Below are 23434 nucleotides of genomic sequence, written 5' to 3'. Positions count from 1 at the left end.
GCAATGCTCCAGGATCAATAAATCTGGCAGATACGTAATCAAACATGGTATTGTATTTGTTCATGTTTATTCATTGAGTAAATATTGATTCAATCCATAATCGTCAGCAACCAATGATCAATGTTGATACACTGGAACAGTCCAAATTTGTGAAGATGGATCCATTAATGTTGCAACATGATTTTCATATTCTCAATATCCAGTTATCCTGGTATTGCAGTGTCATCTATAGGTGATACACGGTCATGAATGGGAAAAAAACTTGCAAAACTGGATTGGCTAGCTGTTTAATTATGATGACCGTCCAGTCAGATTAACCTTGGTCGATGTACAGACAAAACCGGAATCATTTTTCCATTAGCAACAGATCAATGTACGGATTTCAGGAAGCATCAACATTCTCATTAACTCAATGACCGAAGAAATGAATGCTTGGCATAGTGATTAAAGATTTCAATGTGAAAATTTACCATCAACAATTTTTCAGAAAATCAAACTTTAAATATCTTTTAATTTTTCTTATTTTAATGAATAAAAGAATCTTCAAGACAAGTGACATAACTCATTACCATTGCACTGTGCCGAGACGATGGATCGGACTAATAATACTGAATCATTGATCACGATGACAACAAATAATGGATCCAATGCTACTAATGCCATGAAGATGATGATAACGATCCAAGAATTGAATAATATTGGCTATTTGGATTTCATACAAGATTCCATAAATTATTTTCATAGAAATCTATATTCATTTCTATATAAAGAGTTCTTCACCGTTGTTGAAACGCGCGTACAACAACAAGAAAAACAAAAAAATTATTTCAGCCAAGAATTCCATATCGATTTAGCTGAAATGTTGCGACAAATAAATCGATTCGACGTTATTTTTGTCATCGGCTTGAGCATCGCATTGACAGTTGGACGTTATTTAATGACCAGATATGTATTCATGCCAGTCACCAGAATATATGGAATTGGATCAACGGATGCATCAAAAATACCGGAGAGTTCGTGGAAATTATTGTTTTATCTTTTCACTTGGATTACCAGTAGTTATTATATATTTGTTAAGAATGGTGGACAATTATTTTACAATCCGACCAATTTTTGGGATGGTATGTTGCATTTTTTTCATAACTATCTAAGCTGATTGATTAAATTCTTTACCGAAAAAGATTACTCAATCAACAATCCGGTCGATTCAATCACTTATACATTATATATGGTTGAATTCAGTTTTTATCTCCATTCACTTTACACGACATTGATGGTGGATGAACGACGAAAAGATACGAATACCTTGATGTTACATCATATAATCTGTGTTGCTCTAATATTCATCTCATATTGTAACAAGTAAGTCGTTTGCCATGTCATTCTTTTTTTTAGTGATTGCATTTATTCCTTTTTATAGAAGTCATAAAGCTGGCTTGGTCACTCTGTTTTTGCATGATGGTTGCGATATATTATTAGAGGCAACCAAATTAATCCGATATTTTAAAGTTCAACATGGCCGAACATATCAAACGGCTGAGATATTTGTCAACATTGGCTTTATTGCTTTTCTGATCACTTGGTAATCTTTGTTTTTATTGTGATGTCGTAATTCTTATTATTTAATGTCTACCAGGATTACTAACCGATTGTATTGGTTTCCAATTAAAGTCATTTATATGGCTTCCATTCAATTGGAAAGACTACGGATACGTGTACCGTTCATGACATTATTGGTCATCATGCTTTGGATCATATTATTTATGAATTTCTATTGGTTTTCGGTCGGTACATTTCTATGTTCATTGAAAGTTGATTAATTTTTTTTTATATACACACAGTTTGCCATCCGTCTTCTGTATAAAGTTGCTACGGGACAAATTGACGAACTGGAAGATAGCCGAGAATTTCATCCTCATCATAATCATCAGCAAAAGAAATCTAACGAAAAAGACAAAAAAGAGGAATGCAGAAAATTGAATTTTGATAGTGGTGTTTCTTTTCAAAATGATTTTTGCGATTCTTTGACGCCTGAGAAAGCAATCAATGAGAATGTACGAATAAATCAAAAAAAACCTGACCGACAGCATAATGATTCGAATGAATCTCACATCAGCAACAATATACAGCCAAGCTACAATTTACGGCAACGAAATCGTCAACGATAAAAAACGATCTACTATTAATTACAATTTTATTTGCTAGTAAATCGAAATTATCAGTGCAATAGAACTGATTTTTGTTCTTAGAAACCATCTTGAACAAGATTAATTTAGTTTTACAATGAAGATCTGTCTGTCTCTGTTTTTATTTGTATGTTTTGTAAATGATATTCATGTGTCATGTAAAAAAATTCACTAATTGCCATGATTCTTCGAATTGTCAGGAACATATAAGAATCATATGAACAACAATTACGCAACGGAATTAACTAACTTGGTTTCAACATTTGAGCATAGCAACACATTTATCAAGAATGTCTTTCTTAATTTTTGGATAGTCCGGATAACGGGACAGTATTTTTTGACAGATATCGATTGCTTCAGGCCAACGTTTTGCTTTCATATAATTGAATGCCAATTTATAGCCAATGGTCGGATTATTCTGGTTACAAAAATGCCATGCTTGTTCATAGTTATAAGCAGCGTCTCGATAGCATTGTTCTTTTTCCATTATGTAACCACTATATTCGTATGCTTTCGAACACGACTATAAAAACAAAAACGTAATTATATTTTAAAGTAAATTCTCAAAAAACAACTTACTCGATTATAGCGAAGAATTCGTTTCAAGAGTTCGTTGGCATTATCGAACTTGTTTGATTGTATGTGAATATCGGCTAGTAATAGCCAAGCTTTTTCCAGGTAATCACCTTCTGAATATTTCCAATTATTTTTAGCAATTCGTTTCAATTGGTTTCGAGCTTTTGGAGTTTGCTTAAGTGCCATATAGGCCATTGCCATGCTATAGATAAGGGCCGAATGTTCACACTTGACAATATAAAAAATATGAATACTTATAAGATTTTGCCATAAGAGCTTTTTGCATCTAACATACGTAACGTTCGTTGCTCAAATATTTCATTAAATCTGAAAGGACAAATTCAGCGTCGTTTTTCTGCTTTTTTGCTAACAATACCAAATTGTTTAGCAAATGTACGTGAAAGTCTTCCGGATTCTGTAATCTCAATACCTGACGAATAACAAACAATTGAAAAGAGAATAATCGATCAGTATGATATAAAGACATACCTCGACTAAGGTTTCTGCCGTTTTCAATGTCGAGTTCGATGATATTGAATTTGACCTGAACATATTAATAAGCTTAGCTAGTAATTTTGAGAGAAGTAAAATCAAACCTTTGAACATCTTGGTTAGAATCTACAGTAGAATAAGTATTATTGTTTGTCGTGATTGAATCAGGATGGATGCAAATTTCGATTATTAAAATGGTTGCTTCTTTTCCAAAGCGGGCATCATTACGAATCGTGTACAAATATTTGATTGCTTCATTACCGTCGCCTATAGTGGGAAAAGGATATTATGAGTGTAATCATAAGCAGCTCTCACCTGTATACCTGTATACCAGTGATATAGAGCTTTACAGAGATAGAATCCAGCTTCAAGTGAACCAGATTTTGCCATCGTAGATTCATCGTTGATACGTTCTTCAATGCCTGTGCATTTTTTACCCGCTTCATCTAATAGACTGACTATTGTTTGCAATTGACCACATCGTCGAGCAGCATCGATGAAACGCATCAACGCAATAAAATTAGCTTTAAAATCGAAACAAACCGTGAATGAAATGACTAAATTTTGTAAAAATTAAAGCTTACTTTTGTTCTTGTTCAACAATTCTCGATAGAGACTAAGAGCGCCTTCAAAATCTGCTTGACGAAATGTAATATCGGCCATCAACTGGGTGTTGAACATGTTTAGATAGAAAATTGAATAAATCAAATAAAAAAAGGCAAAACAATAATCTACCCACCAATAATGCTTCATCCATGTTGGCATTATTTTTCAATACATTCGTACAATAGGTGTGAGCTTGATCAAAATGATCGTTTCTCATTTCAATTTTAGCCATTTTCAAATATATTTCATCATTGTGACTATCAAATGATAATGACTCTTTGTATATCTGTAATGCCGATTGTTGATTATTATCATGATCGACTGACAACAACAGATCGGCCAAATGGTCACATAAACTAATTGAATTAATTGACAATAATTTTAATGGTATTAAAAAAGTGATCAATGAAGCATTGCATACTTGATTGAAAATTTTCGATGTTCTTCCAGTCGATCAGGATGTTCGACGGACAAACGACGCATCAGTCTGTGTATGAGATCGACAAACATCAAATACGGTCAGAAAACAATGGCATAATTAATTACTTTTGATTTTCATCATGAGCATTGCGTAATATTTGAATGGATTTTTCTCTATCACCTGATTGTCGATGAATTTGAGCTAATAGATTGAATATTCTTATTTTGATTATATGAGTATCGAGATCAATTTCATCTTTAAAAAAAAAATTTCATATTATTATTTTAACAGAAATTCATGATAAATTAAAATGACTGACTTTTGTTTGTATCCAATAATTTAATAGTTTGGGCAATAATATCCTTACATTGGTCATCACGGCCAAGACGATGAAGCAATTCGGCTAGATCGTAACAATAAGAAGGCATCTGGCCACTGGATTTGATGGCTGCTTTATAATAGGTAACAGCTCGTTCAAAGAAATGAGCCTTGATCAATGCCTGACCAACTTTACGTACAAGTGTCGAATCTTTTGGATTTTTCTTTACCGCTTGTTCATAGATTTCGATGGCTTTTTCAGGCTGTTACGGTGATCTCGATTAATATAACAAGTGTATAATTATGTTCTACACTCACCTGTAGGATATGCATATATGCATCGCCAAGCATCAACTGTGACTGTTGTGACGGAAAATTCTCCGCTATTTCGCTAGAAAAAAAATAAAGTGTGTGAATAAGCCTTGAGTGGATAGAATTAAGAATTACTGATAACATTCGGTAAAACGTTTCCGATCTTTATATTTGCTAAGATAGATGGCTGCCATCATTTTTTTGGATCTAATATAATGGTCTGCACCCATTGTTGCTGTTACATTACGCAATGTTTGCAACGTCGCTTCATAATCACCAGAATAGCAATCAATTCGTGCCTGTGATAGATAAATTCGTGCTCGCTGTTCCTGTTTTCCATCATAATCCGATGAAAATTGTTCACTTAATTTTTCTATAATTTTTCTTGCTTCAATCTAGAATGAAAAATTTTTTTAGAATGAATGATTAAGTAGATTAATGTATTGATAAATACAGTATTATTGTTTAATAAATGAATGTCGACCATTTCAAACATAAGGAATAGCTCAACATTCGTTGATTCCAAACGATCACATAACGTTGACTTGTGTGATGATTGCAATGCATCCTTCATTAATTGCAATGCTTCATTATATTTTCTTTCAAATTTCAATATCGATGATTTAGCCAATATGTAGGAAATTTCGTTACGTATCTGTATTTATAAATGAATAACATTAAAATTAAATTAAGCCACCTTTAGAAAAAAAAACAAACCTTAAAATCAAGAACGAGTGCATTTTCTAAACATTGATTAGCTGTCTTGAAGTTACGATCATATATTGATATCTTTGCCATTAATATGAATAAATCAATAAATTTGCCATCATATTGTAGACAACGATTCACTAGATTAGCTGCTGATCGTATCTCTCCAGACAAATATTTGATCATAGCCATTCGATATAGAATTTGTTTATGATTTGGCATAACTGCAGCCAATACATTTATGAATTGTTGTGCATAATGCAAGAACATAGGCACTTGCTGCCCCCTTACTAATGGTTCCGGTGCACATAGAGACAGACAGATTTGCACGATATCCATAACTTGATGGATTTGTAGATTAGAATAGAAATGTACTGAAAGTGGTTTCGCCTGATTTGTTGATCATTAAATGGAATCAGTTTTGGAAATAGATGCAACATTTTTTTTACCTTGAGTTGGTTGTAATGATTTAACAATTGCGTAAGATAGTTTTCGATCAATTTGCTATGATTCTTTTGTTTTCGACCCACGTGAGATTTTAGGCAAAGATAAAGCAAATCTTGCTGTTGTGGGAGAAGATCAATCGAATTCAAAGATTTGGTTTCATTTTTCGATCCTACATTGACCGTTGTCAATCCAGTTGTAGTTCTATTGAATTCTTCCAATTGATCAATCTCTTCGTATACTTTTGTCAAATTAAGCTTGTTATCTTCTCCAACATCTCCAGTCATTGAATCATGATCATGCTGCATCAATTTTGTCATCAATAAGCCCGATATCGGCTTCGAATCGGCAGGATTCAGTTTCATTGCATTTTTATAATGTCGTTCGGATTCTTGAAAACGCTCTGTTTATATACAAAACAAAATGATTATCCATTGAACATTGGGAAGTAAACTACTACTAACTTAATAAAGCCCATTGGAAAGCATTTTCACAAATATAATCAATATTTGTTGGATCCAAGAAAATTGCCCTTTCAATCAAAGACGATGAATGCATCAGAATGTTTTGGTTATTAAGTGCCTACCAAATAGATCAAAATAGTCATAGAAATTGAGAATCTACATGTAGATTTCTATATGCATATTGGGTTAAATTTACCAGACGAGCTATTAGTCGAGAACTCTCAAAGTAAATGTAGGCATTTTTCGGTTCACGTAATTCTAACGATGATATAAGATCTCGAATTTTGGACAAAGCCTAATTATATTAATTAATAAAACTAGACAATTAATAATGATATATTTCTTAAACTTACTGATTCTTCATTGAAATCCCAAGCAAGATAATATATGATGGAATATCGATGGGGTTCAATACAGTGTTTATCCAAAACTAATGATCGAAATGCCGAATCCATCATTAATTCAAATTCTTTCAACATTGCATGGACTTTTATCTTTTCAATTAAAGCGGGTAAAAATCTTGGATACATAGCAATTGCGTGATTGAGTTTTTCAATGGATCCTGAATAGTTATGTAATTTTTCCTCCACTTTGGATAAAATGATAAGCACATCTGGTTCATTTCTAATATAAAGTAAAAGTCAGTCCATACTGTGAGATTATCAATGGAAAATCAAATACGTACACATTGGCAAATAAATGCAAATAGCTTTTCAGTGATTTTTCATCCATAGAATCGTCGTTACAATGATTTACAATTAACCAGCCATAAAGAACTTTACCCTAAAACAAAAATATATGCAAATAAATGATTCTCGAAATCATATTCAAGTCACTTACATCTAGAAATGTACGATAATTTTGATTCAATTGTTCAATGTATTGACTAGCTTGTAAAAAGTTTTTTGATAGTAACAAGAATAAGCTCGCATAATATAATGTCTATTTATTTATTAAGTAAAAAATTTCACTTAATCTTTCAATCAGTTTAACAAAAACACACACACACCGTTTCGTTTGATTGTTCTTTCAATTGTTTCAGTCGTTTTTCCAATGAATCGATTGCATCCTTATCTATTAATCGTTATTTTGTGGTTATTATAAGCATAATACAATAAAAATATTACAAACCAATAATTTGACATTTGGAATGTGAATAAATGAGAGCCAATGTGGCTGCCATTGTCAAATCACGATCATTAACACAATTCTCAAATTCTCGTATCGCTTCCTGTATACGATTTTCAAATGCCAATGCACATCCGGAATAGAAACGATATGCTTGATCTCCTGGATACATTCTTTGGCCTTCAGATGCTAATGATGCCATCGTATGATACAAACCATTGAGACAATAATAATGTAAGGAGGACTTTTTTTGGAAAAATTTAAAAAATGTCGCTATCATTGAACATCTTGAACTTACCTTAACAATCTTGTCATTATTCGTATTTTCCATGTTGATAATATTAGTGAGAAATTCTTTCTAATAAATGGATTATGCATTTCAATTACAGAAAAAAAAACAAAAACAATATTACCATGGTAACCGTGTGACAACAATTTCAGAAAAAAACAAAAGAAAAATTTGTCGCTTCAATAATGATAATAATAATAAATTTATTTATTTCACATTGTTTTTTCAAAGTTACATATTAAAATCAATAAAAAGTCAAAATTCAATTGTTTGTTTTAAATATCATTATCATCGAGAATCATTTGAGCTCCGCGCTCAGCTATCATGGCAGTAGCGATCCAGGAATTGGCATTTATGATTTGCGGCATGATCGATGCATCAACGATGCGTAACTTACTAACGTTTAGAACATTTAGTCTTTCATCAACCACAGCATTTGGATCGGAACCGGAACCACATCGGCATGTACCAGCTATATGAACAAAATGAAAAATAAATACAATGGCCAAATTAATTTTGATAATTATGAACTAACCATGTCTAAACACTGCCACAGACGTTTTCCGGACAAAGCATTCAATATATCGTTCACATAATGCACCATTCAAAGGGCAAAGGTTTTCACATCCCGGAACCGGATTACCAATAAATTTTGCTAAATGGGCAAATGGTCCTTGATTTGTGATCCTAGTCAATACTTGTTTTATCCCATTGATCATGGCAGCCATATCTCTAGGGTCGCCCAAGTAATTGGGATCAATTAACGGATTGTCAAAAGGATCAGTTGAATTTAACCGCAGTGTTCCACGTGCACGCGGTCTAACCAATTGTACATCTAATGATAAAAGTCTACGCCCCACATATGGTCCCCAATACTCAGTCCAGGCTTGTTGATGTTCCGGTGGATATTGTGATAAAATAGTTGTCAGATTATCCCAACGATTATTGCTTCTAACCATTTCGGTCATAATATCTGGCCATTCTGTATCGTTATTCTGATCGCTGACTAAATAAGTAGCAGCGTTTGGAAACATTGTCAATGGTCCACGACTATTGACATAATAGTTATACAAATTCTGCACAGTCAATGAGACTGGTTCATATGATTGTCGTTGATCAGGAACGTCAAAATATAAAATGGTATTGCTGTGATCATGGAGATTTTTTCCCACCGGAAGATCCGTTACAACTCTTAAACCCAACTGTTGCAAATGCTCTCTAGGTCCTATTCCGCTTAACATTAGTAATTGAGCAGACGCAATCGTACCAGCAGACACCACAATTTCCTTGTTGGCCATGACTGTATAATTACGTCCGGCACGTTGGAAACGCACGGCTGTAGCTGTTGTCCCATCAAACAAAATTCGAGTTACATGTGCTTTGGTTACGATATGCAAATTGCTTCGATTACGATTAGAATTTAGGTATGCGGCCGAACTTGTTACTTTAATGCCTTGATTGATTGTGTGTTCAAACAATGTGACACCATTTTGAGTAAGACCATTGTTGACATCGATTAACGGATAGCCGGCCTGTTGAGCGGTTTTTATGTAAGCTATATGAGAAGGTAAATTATTAGATTCTGCCCAATCCGATGAAACGGAAATTGGCCCAAAAAAATTGTGGTTGAGTCGATAATTTCGGTCAGTTTGGTTTTCCATACGTAAAAAATAAGGCAAAATGTTTTTATAGTTCCATCCTCTACATCCAAAACGATAATCCCATTCATCGAAATGACGTGGATTTCCACGATTGTAAACCATTCCACTAATTGTCGTAGAACCGCCAAGCACTTTACCTAAACCGGAAGTAAGTTAGGTTAGGTTAGGTTGGTTAGGTTAGGTTGGGTTGGTTAGGTTTACCTACGGACATATGGGCTGGCATTTGATATGCCTGGCCTAAATTCGGTTGATACAGCATCGGATAATTCCAATCAATATCCGGATTTCCTACCCATTCATAATACAGGGCTGGGATATCAGAAGCAGCGGTTTCCGATCCTCCAGCTTCTAATAATAAAACATTTCCGGATAAATTTTCAGATAAACGTCTGGCTACTATGGCTCCAGCACCTCCCCCACCAATAATAATAAAATCATATTCAGAATTCCATGTAGATCGGGATGCAATTTCATAATGCAATAGCTGTCGTTGTAATGATAGAATCGAAACGGTCAGTAATTGTGTTGTTAGGCTAGCCATTACCATTACAAAAAAAGTCAACGAAGACTATATCAATATTAACATGGATTTTATCTCTTTTATATAATGCTGAAAAAACGACTGATACCAGCATCAAAAACACTTAATGGTAGACAAATTACCTTTAATTAACATTGTCATTTTCATGGTTTTTTGTTATGTCAATCATTATTATTACCATTCCAAATAATCTGCATCATCAAGTATTCGGGCAGTATTTACAAATATGCAAAAAAAAACTGAAACGAAAAATTATACAGGCTTCAAATTCGATCGAAACCCGAAAACACACACACACATACATTGATCAAATACAATTTACAACCAGAGAAAAAAAATAAAAGCGAAAAAAAATAAAATAGAAAAATGTCATAGATAGAGAGAGGTATGTTGTGTCAATTATGAGGGATGAATGTACCGTGATTTAATTTTTTTTTCACTTCTTCATGTAATTAGGGAATTGCATTGTGTAAATTTTTTTTTATACAAGTGATAATGATGATGATGATAATGAAGATGATGATGACCAGACTAAAATTGAGGTGATGGCAATGAAATGAAGATCATATCGTAATAATATAATTATATAATCTATAATAAGATCTGGTCCGTATCTGATCGGTCCATGTTGAATTAATAAAAAAGTTCTGTATATGTTGATGATTTGGCACTGCATCCACATTTTCTTATGATTTCAATTTGTTTCGTATATTTGGAACCATCATTACAAGCTAATTTGATACTACGTTTTTTAGTTTTTTGTGCCCGACATTGTGCTTCACCACAAGAACCAACACAGATGGCCATTTTTAATTTCTTAGTCGAACGACATGAATTTTCGTAATAGAAATCTCTTTTGATTTCCTTCTGACATGTTGGTGCTAAAAATGAAAACGATGATTAGTTAAATCATTTACTACAATGATATTAACAAATACCTTGATCGCAGAATGGTCCGCTATAACCTAATTTACATCTACAATGATAACTTTGTCCATCATCAGATGGAACACATTTACCATGTTGACAAAGATTAGCATGACAAGCATCCACTGGTTTGGGCTGTTCGTAATCCTCACAAGAACCATCGCCACCAATGATAATATCCTGTTTCTGCCGTGCTTGATTCAAATCGGGTGGATTCGAATTAATATACAATTCTTTCATGCAGCCTATGAAAACAAATGAATTATGTTAGAATGTATAAATATTAAATTAAACAACGAACCTTCAAAGCTAGTATCATTCCAAATATGCCATTTCTCTCGAACTTTGTTTCCAACAGTTTTAGGCATGCCTCCAATGTAGAATGGCTGATTCTCCACGTCCAGATATTCATTTTTACCTTCATTGATAATTGTACGCGTTGAACCATCATCGACAATCATTGTAAAGTTCTTCTTGATCAATTCGAAATTCACTTGATGAAAGCGACCATCGTTAACTTTTTCATATGAGAACATTGTTGACACAGGATAATTGCCTACATTCAAGCTGATACGGATACGACCTCTGAATAATTCTGCAGATAAATGATGACCTTGTTCACTTCCTAGATAGAATAAAATTCCGTTCTCTTTTTTGGTGATAAATTTAAACTTGATCGATAGTGTTGGTTTAGATTGCAAATTCATGTCTTGCACTAATTCAATGTAGGATCCAGATCGAAAAGAAACGGAAGAAATAACGTCACATCGTTTACCCGTATATCCAGGCGAACATTTGCATTGATAATCTGAAGATCCGGGTGGTAAAAAACATACGCCATGTTTACAATCATGGTGCTGGCATGGACTTGTTTGCTGATACAGCAGGTCTACGTTAGGTGCATATTCGCAAAATTGTCCCGAATAACCAACTGGACATTGGCATTCATAGCCAGAAATTTTGTCTAGACAGGTGGCACCGTTTTGACATTCATTAACAAGACAATCGTCTTGATTATCCGTACAATTCTGACCTGTCCATCCAGGTGCACATTCACAGTTATAATAATCATTAACTTCATCTCTTATACATTTGGCTTTGTTTTGGCATGGATTCCATTCTCTGGTCATACAGTATTCAATTTTCTTCTCGCAAAAGAATCCTGAATAACCGGACAAGCATTCACAACGGTATGAGCCAATATCATCGATACAAGTTGAATTGTTTTGGCATTTGTTATCTTCAGCACATTCGTCTACATCGATTTCACATCGATGGCCTTTATAACCTGTTGGACAGTGACAGCTGAAACGACCAGTCTCAAGAACCTTACAAGTACCACCATTATCGCATGGATTTCCAAAACATGCGTCGATCTTGTATTCACAATTCGTTCCATGGAATCCTGGTGCACACATACATTCGTAAGTGTGCATTGGTTGTGAAATACATGTGGCACCATTTTTACAAGGAAAAGTATAACAGGCATCACATTTCGCTAGTATGTGAGGTTCGGTTTTGCTCGCACAAATGAAATGATTAGGCAGTGCTGACATTAAAAGTTTGCCACGCATTGGACTTGGTTCGATACAACGTGCTATACCGTCTTTAAAAAAAATTCGTTATGATGATATCCGTGATAAGAATATTATCTACTTACTCTCTGTATTAGTTTTTTGTATCCATTCAGCAAGCCATCGCATATTGCAATCGCAATAAAATGGATTTTCACCAATGGCTAAATGTGTTATGACATTCAAGCTATCGAATGAACCGGTTGGAATCAATGAAATGTCGTTGCCATGAAGCGTTAGTTTACGAAGCGACATTAAACCTTTGAATGCATCCGGTTGAATGCATTGGAGCTTATTGTAACTGATGATCAACGTATGCAGTTTTGTCATATTTTCAAATATCTTTGTGGGTAGAATATTAACTTGATTGTTGCTTAAATCCAAAAGGTTGAGTTCGGATAAACGATTTAGATCCGTTGGAATTAGAGAAATCTCGTTCATATCAAGATAAAGTTCGGTTGTTGTGGTTGGTATATATTTCGGCACACGTTTCAATTTTTGTCGTGAACATCGAACAACTGTTCCTGAACATGTGCAACGTGAAGGGCATAGACCGTCAGGCCCACATTCAGCTTCTTCTTCGTCCTCATCACATCGAAAATCTCCTGGTTCAACATCTTCTATCGGTACATTAGCAACGTTTGCTGGCGAATAACATCGGATATTGCCTATGATTATTACAATGAATAAAAATCAAATTACTAAAAACATTTGAAATAAATTTACCAATCAGAATTTTATTATTATTGCTTTTCTTTCGTATCCAAGACGACATCCAACGTAAATGACAATTACAATTAAATGGATTATTCTGTAAATTTACTTGTAATAATGATCGTAGTTTGTCGAATGCACCAGATGTAATACAACGTATTTTGTTATCATTCAATGAGCTGTTATACATACGGACAGATAGACATCCGATGTTAAATGAACGAACAAAAAAGAATCGATATAATTGGTAATCGATATTGAAGAGTGAAAACATTCACTTACAGATAACGTAGATTTTCAAGATCGGCAAACGTATCGTTAGTGATGCAGGTAATTTGGTTGTCATGTAGGACTCTGTTGTAAGAGTAGAAAATGTGAAAGAAACCAACAAAGAATTTTCGTACTTACAATGTAGTCAGATTACGGAGATTAGCAAACATTTTTGGGCTGATTTGTCGTAATTGATTATTGCTCAATAGCAAATCTTGTAACATATCGGCACCATGTAATGAACCATCTTGAATCTCATTTAATTTGTTGTTTCGAAGATCACTACGAAGGGGAGGAATATGTAATGAATTCGATTCTAGTGAGTCGTTGTCCGGTCGGAAATTCAAATAGACTTACAGTTTTAAAAGATTGGGTAATCGTTTAAAGTAATTACTATTGGTCAAACGACGAATGCGGTTATCAGTAAGACGTCTAAGATTTTTATAGAAAAAATAAATTATTTCAATTTATTATTTCAAATTATTCAAATTCTCTGAGGACTTACAATTCGGTAGCAAATGTGGGTACATCTTCCGGTAGATGATGTAGATCCAGTCGTGAACAATCGACAATTGTACCTTCGCAAACACAATTTTTCGGACATTTATTATCCATACATTGTGCTGAATATTTTGTTCGCAATTCTTCAGTTCCTTTGCAACGAAATCTTTCTGGATTCAATTGTGTTAATCGTTTTCGGCTATTACGTTTAGGTTCTTCACAACGTGCATCCGATGTTTCCAGGTTGGGGCGTTCGCGTAGATAATTGGATAGCCATCGAAGATTACAATCGCATATGAAAGGATTTCTTCCTAAATGTCTATCAATCATAATGAATGGAGTGGTTATCATCTCTTAATGGTCTTAGTGATCAATCATAATACTTACAATGTTTGTATATTAATTAATGGATCGAAAATTCCTTCGGCCAATGATTGAATATTGTTATCGTACAATGATCTGCATGATACCGGAAAACAGAAAACATACATCAAAAAAAAAAAAAAAAAACAATGAAATACAATCGCTAGGATTAATTGACACAAACATTTGCAATTCAACTAATCAACTAACTTTCTTTTTCTATCTCATACACATTCGGATAGCTGTTATGTAATGTATGCTGGATTATCATTTTATTCAGCCATTCAGATAACAAGAAAAAAGTTTGTATTCAATATGATGAAAAATTGATAATAAACCAGATAAATGTAACATATGTACGATATTCATCATCTTAATGGACTATTCGAACTTACAAGATATATGATAAAACAATAAAGCTTATGGATTAAAAATACAGAAAAAACTCAAAAGGCTGATTATTAATTAATTGAATAACTAACAATAAGAGTAAAATATTTTTTTTCAACAACCAAGAATTGGTTATTATTTGATCAAATTCGATATATAACATACTGGTTTGTTCAAAAGTATTGAAATATGAAAATGAAAAGAAGGTAAACTCATAAATCATTCGATAAGCGATTGAATTGTATGTGAAATAGTTATGGCCAGTCTCATTATATTTGAAAAGAAATTTTCCTCATAATTTTATTTCTATTGGTCAGAGAGTATAGGATTAATCAATTTGGTTCAAACAATCGATTGGGGCCATTGATCATGACAATCCATAACGATAAACATTTGCTAAACACCATTAACTATTAGTCTTTGGTCTGTTTGGGCTATTTTCAATTTCTGATAGTGGTGTTCAGTGTGTCCAGACAATTTTGGAATAAAGTTTATGTATAGATAGGCAAATATATTCAAGTATGAAAAACACGGTAAAGTACGCCATGGCGTACAGAAACAAAAAAATAAACATGAATGATCAGTCGGTTAAAGCTCTTTTGCAGGGAGATACATCTATAATTTGCATGCAATTCCATGCCCGAATGTACTTTTTATGCTTTATTTGGCCATATATACCGGATGCAAATGGTATACCTGTGTACTGTAATGTGCTATCATTATTGAAGCTAGAAAATATAATCGTTTTTTTCTATTTTTATTATTATTCATACATTATCACTCGATCAAACAAGAATCCTGAATTCCAGAATCTTCATTATATATTGTTTCTGTGTGAGTAAGAGAATACTATAAAAAAAATGAGCCATACATATGGATAGTAACAAGAGAAACAGGTTATTTATCTAAAGATGAAGCCGCATCAATAATAATGTGGTCACCAACAAACAAACAAGCAAGCAAGCAATTTGTATGAATTGTATTGTAAATTATGTTGTGAATGCATATCAGTATAATGTGTTCGCGAACCAATCCTCCGTATTTGTGTGGTGTGAAATTAATTTATTCACCATGCATAGTTTTCATTGCAATAACTGTACATTTGTTTCCAAAAGATTTCGTAATTTTATTTCATTCTTCCGGTCGAATAAACAAAACAAAAATAAACTAGAAAAAGAATCATATGCCATTTGTTTTGTGGGTTTTTTTTTCTCTCAAATCTCACCACCTTACACATCACTATCATATTTATAGCGAATAATAGCCTCAACGGATATTTGGTTAGCAGGCCGAATAAGAATCCATATAACTTATGAGCTTGAGCAATCAAATACTAAAATCATGTGAGTATAACGGTTTTATTCTCAGATATTTTATAGAAGCAGATACCTTAAAAAAGTTTATTTTCGTCCAACTTCATTGCTGTGTTGAATTGCATTATGTGGAAAAATAATTTACGACCCTCATAGTTTTGTACGATTCTAGGATTTTTCAAAAAAAATAACAGTAAACAAATCTATTGAAGATATTTCAATGTTTATGTGGTATACAAATCAAAGAATCAATTCGTGTGAATCACCATCAGCATCGGTAGATTTGTGTTTGACAGATTTACAGTAAATGAAATACTGCAACTAAATATGCATGTTTGAAGCAAACAAAAATCTGAAGAATTTTCATCAACAAATGTACCAATCGAAATTAGCTATAGTAATCGGATTTTCAATGTTTTGACAATCATGTCTAATGTATGGAAAAAAAATTTTGATCAAAGCTTGATCAAAGTTCTTTTCAAAAAATCATCTTAAAGAAATAAGAATCCTTAAGTAAACTTAGATGTGTAGTATGATTTTACATTTTGTAAAAAAATTCAATTTACAAATATTTTCATTGGATTAAAGTACCTGAAGCAATGTTATTGAGTATGAAAAATAAAGAAATGTGTGTTGAAAGAAGACAAAAAAAAACTTACAAAAGATTCAAATGTTTGAGGTCAGCAAAAATTCCACGACGTAAACATTTGATCCTGTTCTTGTTGAGCAAACTGGTTGAAAATCAAATTGGCGTGAACATCGACATATTTTTGTTCCGTTTCGTTCAATTTTTCGATTTTGTTTTATTTACATTTAAAACGATTATCATCCAAAGGTCCGTTCAAAGCCCATCCAAAAGCATTCATCATCGAATCAAATCAAAAATAGCCGTCGGTTCATTCAACCACGAATAGAATCAGAACCGTATGGTCGTTTGTTTGAAGAATTGCATTTATTTATTTATTTGTTCGTTCATTCGTTTGTTCAAGTATTCAGGAATTGGTTTTGACATCGGCAATGATCATATCATTTATTTGAAATAACAGAAAAGCAAAACAAAGAGAAAGAGGGTTTTTTGTGTTAAAATGAAAATTCCGGAATTAATCCGCTATAATAGGAATGAAAAAAGAAAAGTTGCTGAATGACACTTACAGTAGCTGTATGTTGGCTAGACCTTTAAATAGGGCTTCCGGTAGATCAGTGATTTCATTTCCAAATAAAAATCTACAAATGAAATGAGAATAAAATAAATGGCAATGACAAACAAAAAGAATACCTACAGTGCATTCAATGATTTCAGTCCATGGAAAGCATCTTCGGCAATTCTTGAAATGTTATTCTTGCTTAAATCGCTGTCAATATTGAAAATAATTACAACAACTCAGACATTAGTTTTTATTTAAAGAATCAAGGAATAAATTGTCATTTATAATAATTACACAAGACATCATTTAAATGAGGGGTTTAATTATTATAAAAAAAATAGCAGAAAAGTGAGAAAATTCGCTAACCAGATTGTCAAAGAACTGCTCACCAACTCTTTCACTTATTCTCGATCATATCGAGCAGTTGATTCTACGTTTTTAGAAAAATTAATTTAACTTTTTTTTTCAAAGCAGGCTACAACGATAAAAATTTGCAAAATCAAAAGAAGTTTTTTTTGCCATATCGAACACAACGCGAACAATAGCCTATTATCTAGACTTCATTTGTTTTTTTCATTCATTATTTTTGTTTAGAACTTTGAAAGCGATTGAGTGAATCATGCCAGAGTGGCAAGGATGAAAAAAAATAAAATCATAATAGACAGAACAAGAAAGGACAACTGATTGAAGGATGGAGAATCTGGGTATTAAAATTAGCAAATGAAAAAAAAATGGAAACTTTCATTCTTTTTTTATGGTTGGTGCAACTTACATTCGGCCCAACTGACGATACGATGAGAATGCACGCGAAGGCACTTCAGTAATCGAATTCTGTTCCAATCGACTGCATTTGTATTTGCATCATAATCATTTGAAATGATTATTATCGAAATGTATTTTTTTTATTGTAAATATTCATTAAATTAAATTTCAATATAGATAAATGGTCACTCACATTTCGATGGCATTGTCTGGTATAAAATTCGGTATACGGGTTAAATTTCGATTGCGGCAATCGATGACGCCATCCTGACAGGAACATTGATATGGACATTGTGGCTCTATTCGACAAGATCTCATTATAGCCATGCCAGCATCATCATTCTGAAGGAATTCGTCATAATATGGTTGATCGCCTATTGATTGAGTAAATGTAAATGTGAAAACAATGCTTTACAAAACCTTTCGTATATATAAAAAAAAATATTCTTACAATGAAAATCTTTTGCCGATAATGACGAGATTTTCATTCCAAACAAATGAAATGGAGCCACACATTTGGCACTATCAATATCGAATCGTTGCTGTGATGATTGTTTATGTTGCATGATAAACAATTTTCGAAACCATTGAACTAGCCAGGCCATTGAACAATCACAACGGAATGGATTGTCGGCAATATGTCTATAACAATTAGATCCAAAATGAATCATTATATAAAGAAAGAAAAAGGTGAATAAGAAAAAATATACTTACAAAGTTTTTAGTTTCGTAGCCAATCCATCAAACACCGAATAGGCCAATGTTGTAAGATTATTTTTGTTCAATGTTCTACAAATGATTACAATGTATATAACAAATAATAATGGTGAATGGGGATTCGTTTATCATTACTTACAGGAATTCTAATTCTTTCACTTTACTAAAGGTTCCATCTTCGATACAGGACAATCGATTATTGTCCAAATGTCTGTCCAAATATATTTAATGACGTAATTGAATCAATCAATCGAAATCAAAATGTCTATTCGAAAACAACTTACAAGCTTTTCAACGATTTAAGACCATAAAAGACATTGGATGTCAAGCCCATGAGCCTGTTATGACTAAGATCGCTATTTTTGGAGAAAGAAAGAAAAAAAAATCAAAATTTATTACAATCCAAATTAATTTATTGAACCCATTTGATTTTGTCCACTTTCGGTCATTGTCTCTTTTATGCTGTAAAATCGAGTTTTTCATAATAAAAAAAAGTATGAAAAAAAACTAAATCGACAGTCCAGAATCAAATTGACACTGGACCCATCTTTCTTCTATTTTCGAAAAGCAGGAATCTCAGTTTAAAAAATCAGAAAAACTGTCTGTCTAGATTGTCAAAATGAAACAAAACAAAAAAATGAAATTTTATTCTCGATGTATTCTAGTTGGAAAAATCACATTGGATGGATACCATCGTGAAATTGGTTCAAGATGTTATTGTTTCATTTCATTTCCTACACACACACTATTACAATTTTGTCAACTGGTTTGTTATCATCATATGATGATGGTTGTTTAGAATTTTAATTCCATTTCAAATAATAACAATTCAATTTCAACACTCAATCAGATGTCAAAAAAAATGAACAATGACTGAATCAAAAATTTTTGCCAAACAATAATCGATTTGTCATCTTTTTTTTTCTTTTGATTTCAAAAAAATAAGTGCTTCACTTGAGTGAATTTTTTTTTTGTTCTCTCGTAAAACTTGAATATTCTGTCTATCTATTCTAGTGAATATATATTTTGTTTTGTTTTTTACAACACAACTAGTACGGTCAATGTACTTACATTAGGTGTAGGCCAAAATTTTTGATGAATACATTATCCGGTATATAGCGAAGATGATTACGACTTAGCCACCTGTTTTTTTTATAGAAAAAAAATATATATAAAAAAAACAAGAAATCATTCAACTCATGCATGGAACAATATCTCTGTAATATTAATTTCATTGTCACTGTTTGAACGGCAATGTTTGAATGCCATAAACATATGTAATATAACCAAACAACAGAATAAGAGAAATGAGAGAGAGAGAGAGTTGTCGAAGTTTTCAAGAATTGTAATTTTTTTTATTGAACTTTTTTTCCTAATAAAAATTGGATAGTCATAAAATCAGTTTCAATCAATTATCACTCGACTGATGATGGTTCATTGTTTGGTTCATTGAATTGTCGAAATCTATCACCAACGAATGGTACTTTTTGCATTAATTCACCAAAAGCATTTTTGTGTATAAGGGTGATCAATGCTATCAACGTTGGTAATGCAGCAATGAATGTTTCGGCAAAACCCGGAAGTTCAAGTGCTAATTCTTGTTTCAATTTTGGTGATGATAATGTTACTGTAGTAGTGGTGGTGGAATTGGCCATCGATTCATTCGTTTTTTGATCAACTAGCAGAGTTTTTGATTTTGTTTCGGATTCTAAATTTGATGATTGCTGTGAATGTAACTGGGTATTGACCTGTTTTTTTACATTATAACTTTTGACAATTTGTACCAATGATGTCAATGTCGGTAACGATGTGATCAATGTTTGTCGAAAGCTTTGATTCTGTTCGGTTGATGACGAAGATTTTTCCGATCTCTCAACATCATCGCTTTCTTGTTGCTGTTTCAATGTTTCAATGGAATAGACCAATGATTCGAGAGGTGCTATAGAATTAGCAATAGTTTCTTCATTTGCGATTTCCTCTGTTTTAACATCTTCACTTTGTTTTTCACTGTTGTTAGCATCAGATGTGGATCGAGCCAATTGATAGGCTACTGTACATAACGATAACAAGGTAGGCATTGCTTCGATCAAGGAATCGGCAAATGCGGGTAGCTGAATTTCATCACCAATAATCCGTCGTAACATAGCCGTTCCATTATTAACCGTTTTACGAACGATTGCCGTTTTTAGTGAAGATAATTTCGATAAGGATTGTCTATCGGTTTTCGATACATCATCATCCATACATACAGCAGCCATCTCGGATTCATTTATCGAACAATTAGTTATCACATCACCATTCGTATCTGGATTTATTGGCTGAAAAATTTCGGACACCTGTTCCATGATCGAAATAACTTCGGGCCATTTAGCCAATGCATTCATTGACATATTCCACAAATAACTAGTGGTCATTTGATCTTGAAACGAAGACATTTCAGAATAGAAATTTTTCTTTAATAAATAAAAAAATATGTCGAAATTAAGTGAGATTTAGCAAGCTAATGGCAAAATAAAAATCATGTACATAAGTTTTTAACAATGTTCAAATAGATTGATTATCATCACTATCAATATCAACTACTGAATCTTGTCTTGTCATTTAACGCCCAAACCCAATAATCATACGAGTTTATTTGTGTTGATGCCAAGTTTCACATGAACCCATTTTATGTATACAGTTCATCCGAAATGAATTATCACTGCATTTTAGATTTGCTATGATAATAATGGCAACCGAATTTATTCACAAACGTTTTTATTCAAATATATTATATTATTATTATATTTTAGCAGAAAAAAATAACAAGGTAAAGCCAATAGAAATGACTCATAACCTGATGATTTATTCTAAAACATTATTGATATGGTCTCCTGATGATAAAAAGAAATTGATTATTCGAACCCATGAAAATGAAGATTAAATCAAATCATCACATTTTTCAAAAAATCGCTTGCCTGATTGTTGAGCTATCTACTTGCATTTGTGAATATTGTTTTCAAATGTAAAGTTGTCACTTTTTGTGAAAGGTATTGAAACTTGGGAAAAAATTTCCCTTATTTTCATGACTTGTTTTCAAATACAACAATATGTTAACAAAAAATTATTACACCTTTATTAAAAACTCATCATTAAAATTGCCAGTTAATTTTACTAATTAAATGGGGAAAACAAATCGAATTGATGATGCAAATTATTATCACGATGACAGCCATGATGACGACGATGTCCATGGTGGCCATGATGATGGCCAAAGTGACCAAAATGGTGATGGCCATGGTGATGACCATGGTGATGACCATGGTGATGTCCATGATGGCCATGATGATGGCCAAAGTGACCTAAATGGTGATGACCATGGTGATGACCTTGTTGTCCATGATACAAATGATCTAGATGACGCCAATGATGTCCATGATGATGATGATGATGTTGATGACCATCATACCCATGGCGGCCCATTTGTTCTTCATGGGCTAAAGCGGCAGCTACTTGACGATCAATTTCTTCTTGTTGTGTTCGTTGTTCAGCCATTATTCTTGATGTCCACTTTGTTTTTGTCAATGTGTTGATTTGTTATAACTTTAAAATGCACAATTCTATCATCTATCATCAATCAACTTGTTTATATTGCTTTAAAAATTACAATGAGTAGAAAAATTTTCTCCTTTCTCTCTCTCTTTTCTGATTAATTTTTGATTGATAATTTCTCGGACATGCGTATATCAATCGAAAAATGTGAAAAATTGCATAATCAAAGTGCAATAATTACAGTCATGTGACAAGATTTTGTGTTTTATACGTATAGATTACGTTATTTAATCTCAAAAGTCATATGATGATAACCATAGTGCACGATAGTCATTTGCAATATCATAGTAATCAATTGTTTTACAATATTATATTACAATATATAATAATTAATATAAGAAACAATTAGTCACTTACAGTCTTTCCAAACTTTTGAGATCATCAAAAACGCCCGGTTCCAATGTCTGTACCTGGTTGTCCATGATTTGCCTGTGAAGCAAAAAAAAAAAAAATAATTCATTTGAAGTATTAAAAAGGTTGAATCATGATCATCATGATATATTGATGATATTTAGTCCTATGTGAGTCATTTAATAGCTAGGAGTTGTAATCGATTCTTGGCATCTATACAATTATTATTTTTGATCCCCTATGCGTAAACACGTGGTAATATGTGAACATAGCAATACTCCATAGAGGGTAACAGAGTTCCAACATACGCATGGAACAAACACGTGCAAGCAACTATGAAATATAAATTCGGGTATGATTCACCTATTGGATCGAGCGAACACGAGTGATGGAAAAAAGGGCCAATGACTCACAGATTATTCTGACATTCAATTTTCCGGGACATATAACCAAAATGTCTATAGACTGATGATGATGAAATTTGCTCAATGGTCCGATCTAGTTGAATTGAGGGAGTGAGGAAAGTTGAGTCATCATCCATACACTCTATAATGATAAGTACGATGAATCGATTTTGGATTCTATTCTGATTCTGAAGCCATAGGAATAGAATTTTGGGCAATGTACATTTTATCATTGTTATAATGAAAGATAGATAAAGACTGTGTAA

The 23434-nt window shown here is 32.9% G+C and overlaps 4 protein-coding genes across 6 annotated transcripts in view; 1 reads left to right on the top strand and 3 right to left on the bottom strand.

Moving 5' to 3' along the window:
• Positions 1–406: 406 nt before the first annotated feature.
• LOC124494961 (ceramide synthase 1) lies at positions 407–2285 on the top strand. Of its 2 annotated transcripts, none has more exons than XM_047058255.2 (5): positions 407–1121; positions 1182–1362; positions 1421–1582; positions 1637–1784; positions 1842–2285. In XM_047058255.2, the coding sequence occupies exons 1-5, from the start codon at positions 590–592 to the stop codon at positions 2166–2168; spliced, it is 1350 nt and encodes a 449-aa protein (XP_046914211.1). In that variant the 5' UTR covers positions 407–589; the 3' UTR covers positions 2169–2285. The 2 variants fall into 2 exon arrangements, with proteins under 2 accessions (XP_046914211.1, XP_075585831.1); XM_075729716.1 differs by having other exon boundaries at positions 442–1121; positions 1424–1582.
• Positions 2181–8162, bottom strand: LOC124494958 (tetratricopeptide repeat protein 21B). Its single transcript, XM_047058251.2, has 25 exons — positions 8069–8162; positions 7954–8013; positions 7659–7899; positions 7537–7601; positions 7368–7469; positions 7213–7310; positions 6881–7151; positions 6724–6822; positions 6528–6645; positions 6069–6466; positions 5629–6009; positions 5366–5566; positions 5047–5306; positions 4918–4990; positions 4601–4862; positions 4407–4536; positions 4282–4347; positions 3994–4216; positions 3839–3920; positions 3578–3778; positions 3359–3521; positions 3252–3306; positions 3058–3192; positions 2766–2990; positions 2181–2709 (listed from the first exon to the last, which is right to left on the bottom strand). The coding sequence occupies exons 1-25, from the start codon at positions 8069–8071 to the stop codon at positions 2443–2445; spliced, it is 4179 nt and encodes a 1392-aa protein (XP_046914207.2). The 5' UTR covers positions 8072–8162; the 3' UTR covers positions 2181–2442.
• Positions 8131–10392, bottom strand: LOC124494960 (L-sorbose 1-dehydrogenase). 2 transcript variants are annotated; one of them, XM_075729715.1, is made up of 4 exons: positions 10269–10392; positions 9807–10173; positions 8480–9742; positions 8131–8416 (listed from the first exon to the last, which is right to left on the bottom strand). In XM_075729715.1, exons 2-4 carry the CDS (start codon positions 10150–10152, stop codon positions 8220–8222), a joined length of 1806 nt encoding a protein of 601 aa, XP_075585830.1. In that variant the 5' UTR covers positions 10153–10173; positions 10269–10392; the 3' UTR covers positions 8131–8219. The 2 variants fall into 2 exon arrangements, with proteins under 2 accessions (XP_075585830.1, XP_046914209.1); XM_047058253.2 differs by lacking the exon at positions 10269–10392 and having other exon boundaries at positions 9807–10217.
• sli (slit guidance ligand) overlaps positions 10250–23434 on the bottom strand; it is a 28724-nt gene continuing 15539 nt past the window's right edge. Inside the window, exons 4-24 of the mRNA XM_047058249.2 lie at positions 22771–22842; positions 19894–19965; positions 19107–19178; positions 18962–19033; positions 18820–18894; positions 18557–18747; positions 18299–18479; positions 18116–18187; positions 17479–17550; positions 17351–17422; positions 16858–16929; positions 14520–14591; positions 14137–14451; positions 13989–14063; positions 13770–13913; positions 13644–13715; positions 13374–13540; positions 12734–13315; positions 11375–12679; positions 11085–11318; positions 10250–11027 (exon numbers count right to left, since the gene is read on the bottom strand). Of these exons, the coding sequence (XP_046914205.2) occupies positions 10780–11027; positions 11085–11318; positions 11375–12679; positions 12734–13315; positions 13374–13540; positions 13644–13715; positions 13770–13913; positions 13989–14063; positions 14137–14451; positions 14520–14591; positions 16858–16929; positions 17351–17422; positions 17479–17550; positions 18116–18187; positions 18299–18479; positions 18557–18747; positions 18820–18894; positions 18962–19033; positions 19107–19178; positions 19894–19965; positions 22771–22842 (4237 nt within the window). The 3' untranslated portion in view covers positions 10250–10779. The remainder of the gene's footprint in view (positions 11028–11084; positions 11319–11374; positions 12680–12733; positions 13316–13373; positions 13541–13643; positions 13716–13769; positions 13914–13988; positions 14064–14136; positions 14452–14519; positions 14592–16857; positions 16930–17350; positions 17423–17478; positions 17551–18115; positions 18188–18298; positions 18480–18556; positions 18748–18819; positions 18895–18961; positions 19034–19106; positions 19179–19893; positions 19966–22770; positions 22843–23434) is intronic.

Source organism: Dermatophagoides farinae, chromosome 3, assembly GCF_024713945.1.
Source record: "Dermatophagoides farinae isolate YC_2012a chromosome 3, ASM2471394v1, whole genome shotgun sequence".
NCBI lineage: Eukaryota > Metazoa > Arthropoda > Arachnida > Sarcoptiformes > Pyroglyphidae > Dermatophagoides > Dermatophagoides farinae.
This window is presented reverse-complemented; position numbering and strand designations above follow the sequence as displayed.

Coding starts and splice junctions, on each gene's coding strand:
- LOC124494961 (XM_047058255.2), top strand. CDS start 590: ATGGATCGGACTAATAATACTGAATCATTGATCACGATGACAACAAAT. Junction 1,583..1,636: donor ATTGCTTTTCTGATCACTTG/GTAATCTTTGTT, acceptor AATGTCTACCAG/GATTACTAACCGATTGTATT. Junction 1,785..1,841: donor TGAATTTCTATTGGTTTTCG/GTCGGTACATTT, acceptor ATATACACACAG/TTTGCCATCCGTCTTCTGTA.
- LOC124494958 (XM_047058251.2), bottom strand. Junction 6,823..6,880: donor GGGATTTCAATGAAGAATCA/GTAAGTTTAAGA, acceptor TAATATAATTAG/GCTTTGTCCAAAATTCGAGA. Junction 6,010..6,068: donor ATCATTACAACCAACTCAAG/GTAAAAAAAATG, acceptor TCAACAAATCAG/GCGAAACCACTTTCAGTACA.
- LOC124494960 (XM_075729715.1), bottom strand. CDS start 10,152: ATGGTAATGGCTAGCCTAACAACACAATTACTGACCGTTTCGATTCTA. Junction 9,743..9,806: donor GCCAGCCCATATGTCCGTAG/GTAAACCTAACC, acceptor CTTCCGGTTTAG/GTAAAGTGCTTGGCGGTTCT. Junction 8,417..8,479: donor TGTGGCAGTGTTTAGACATG/GTTAGTTCATAA, acceptor TTGTTCATATAG/CTGGTACATGCCGATGTGGT.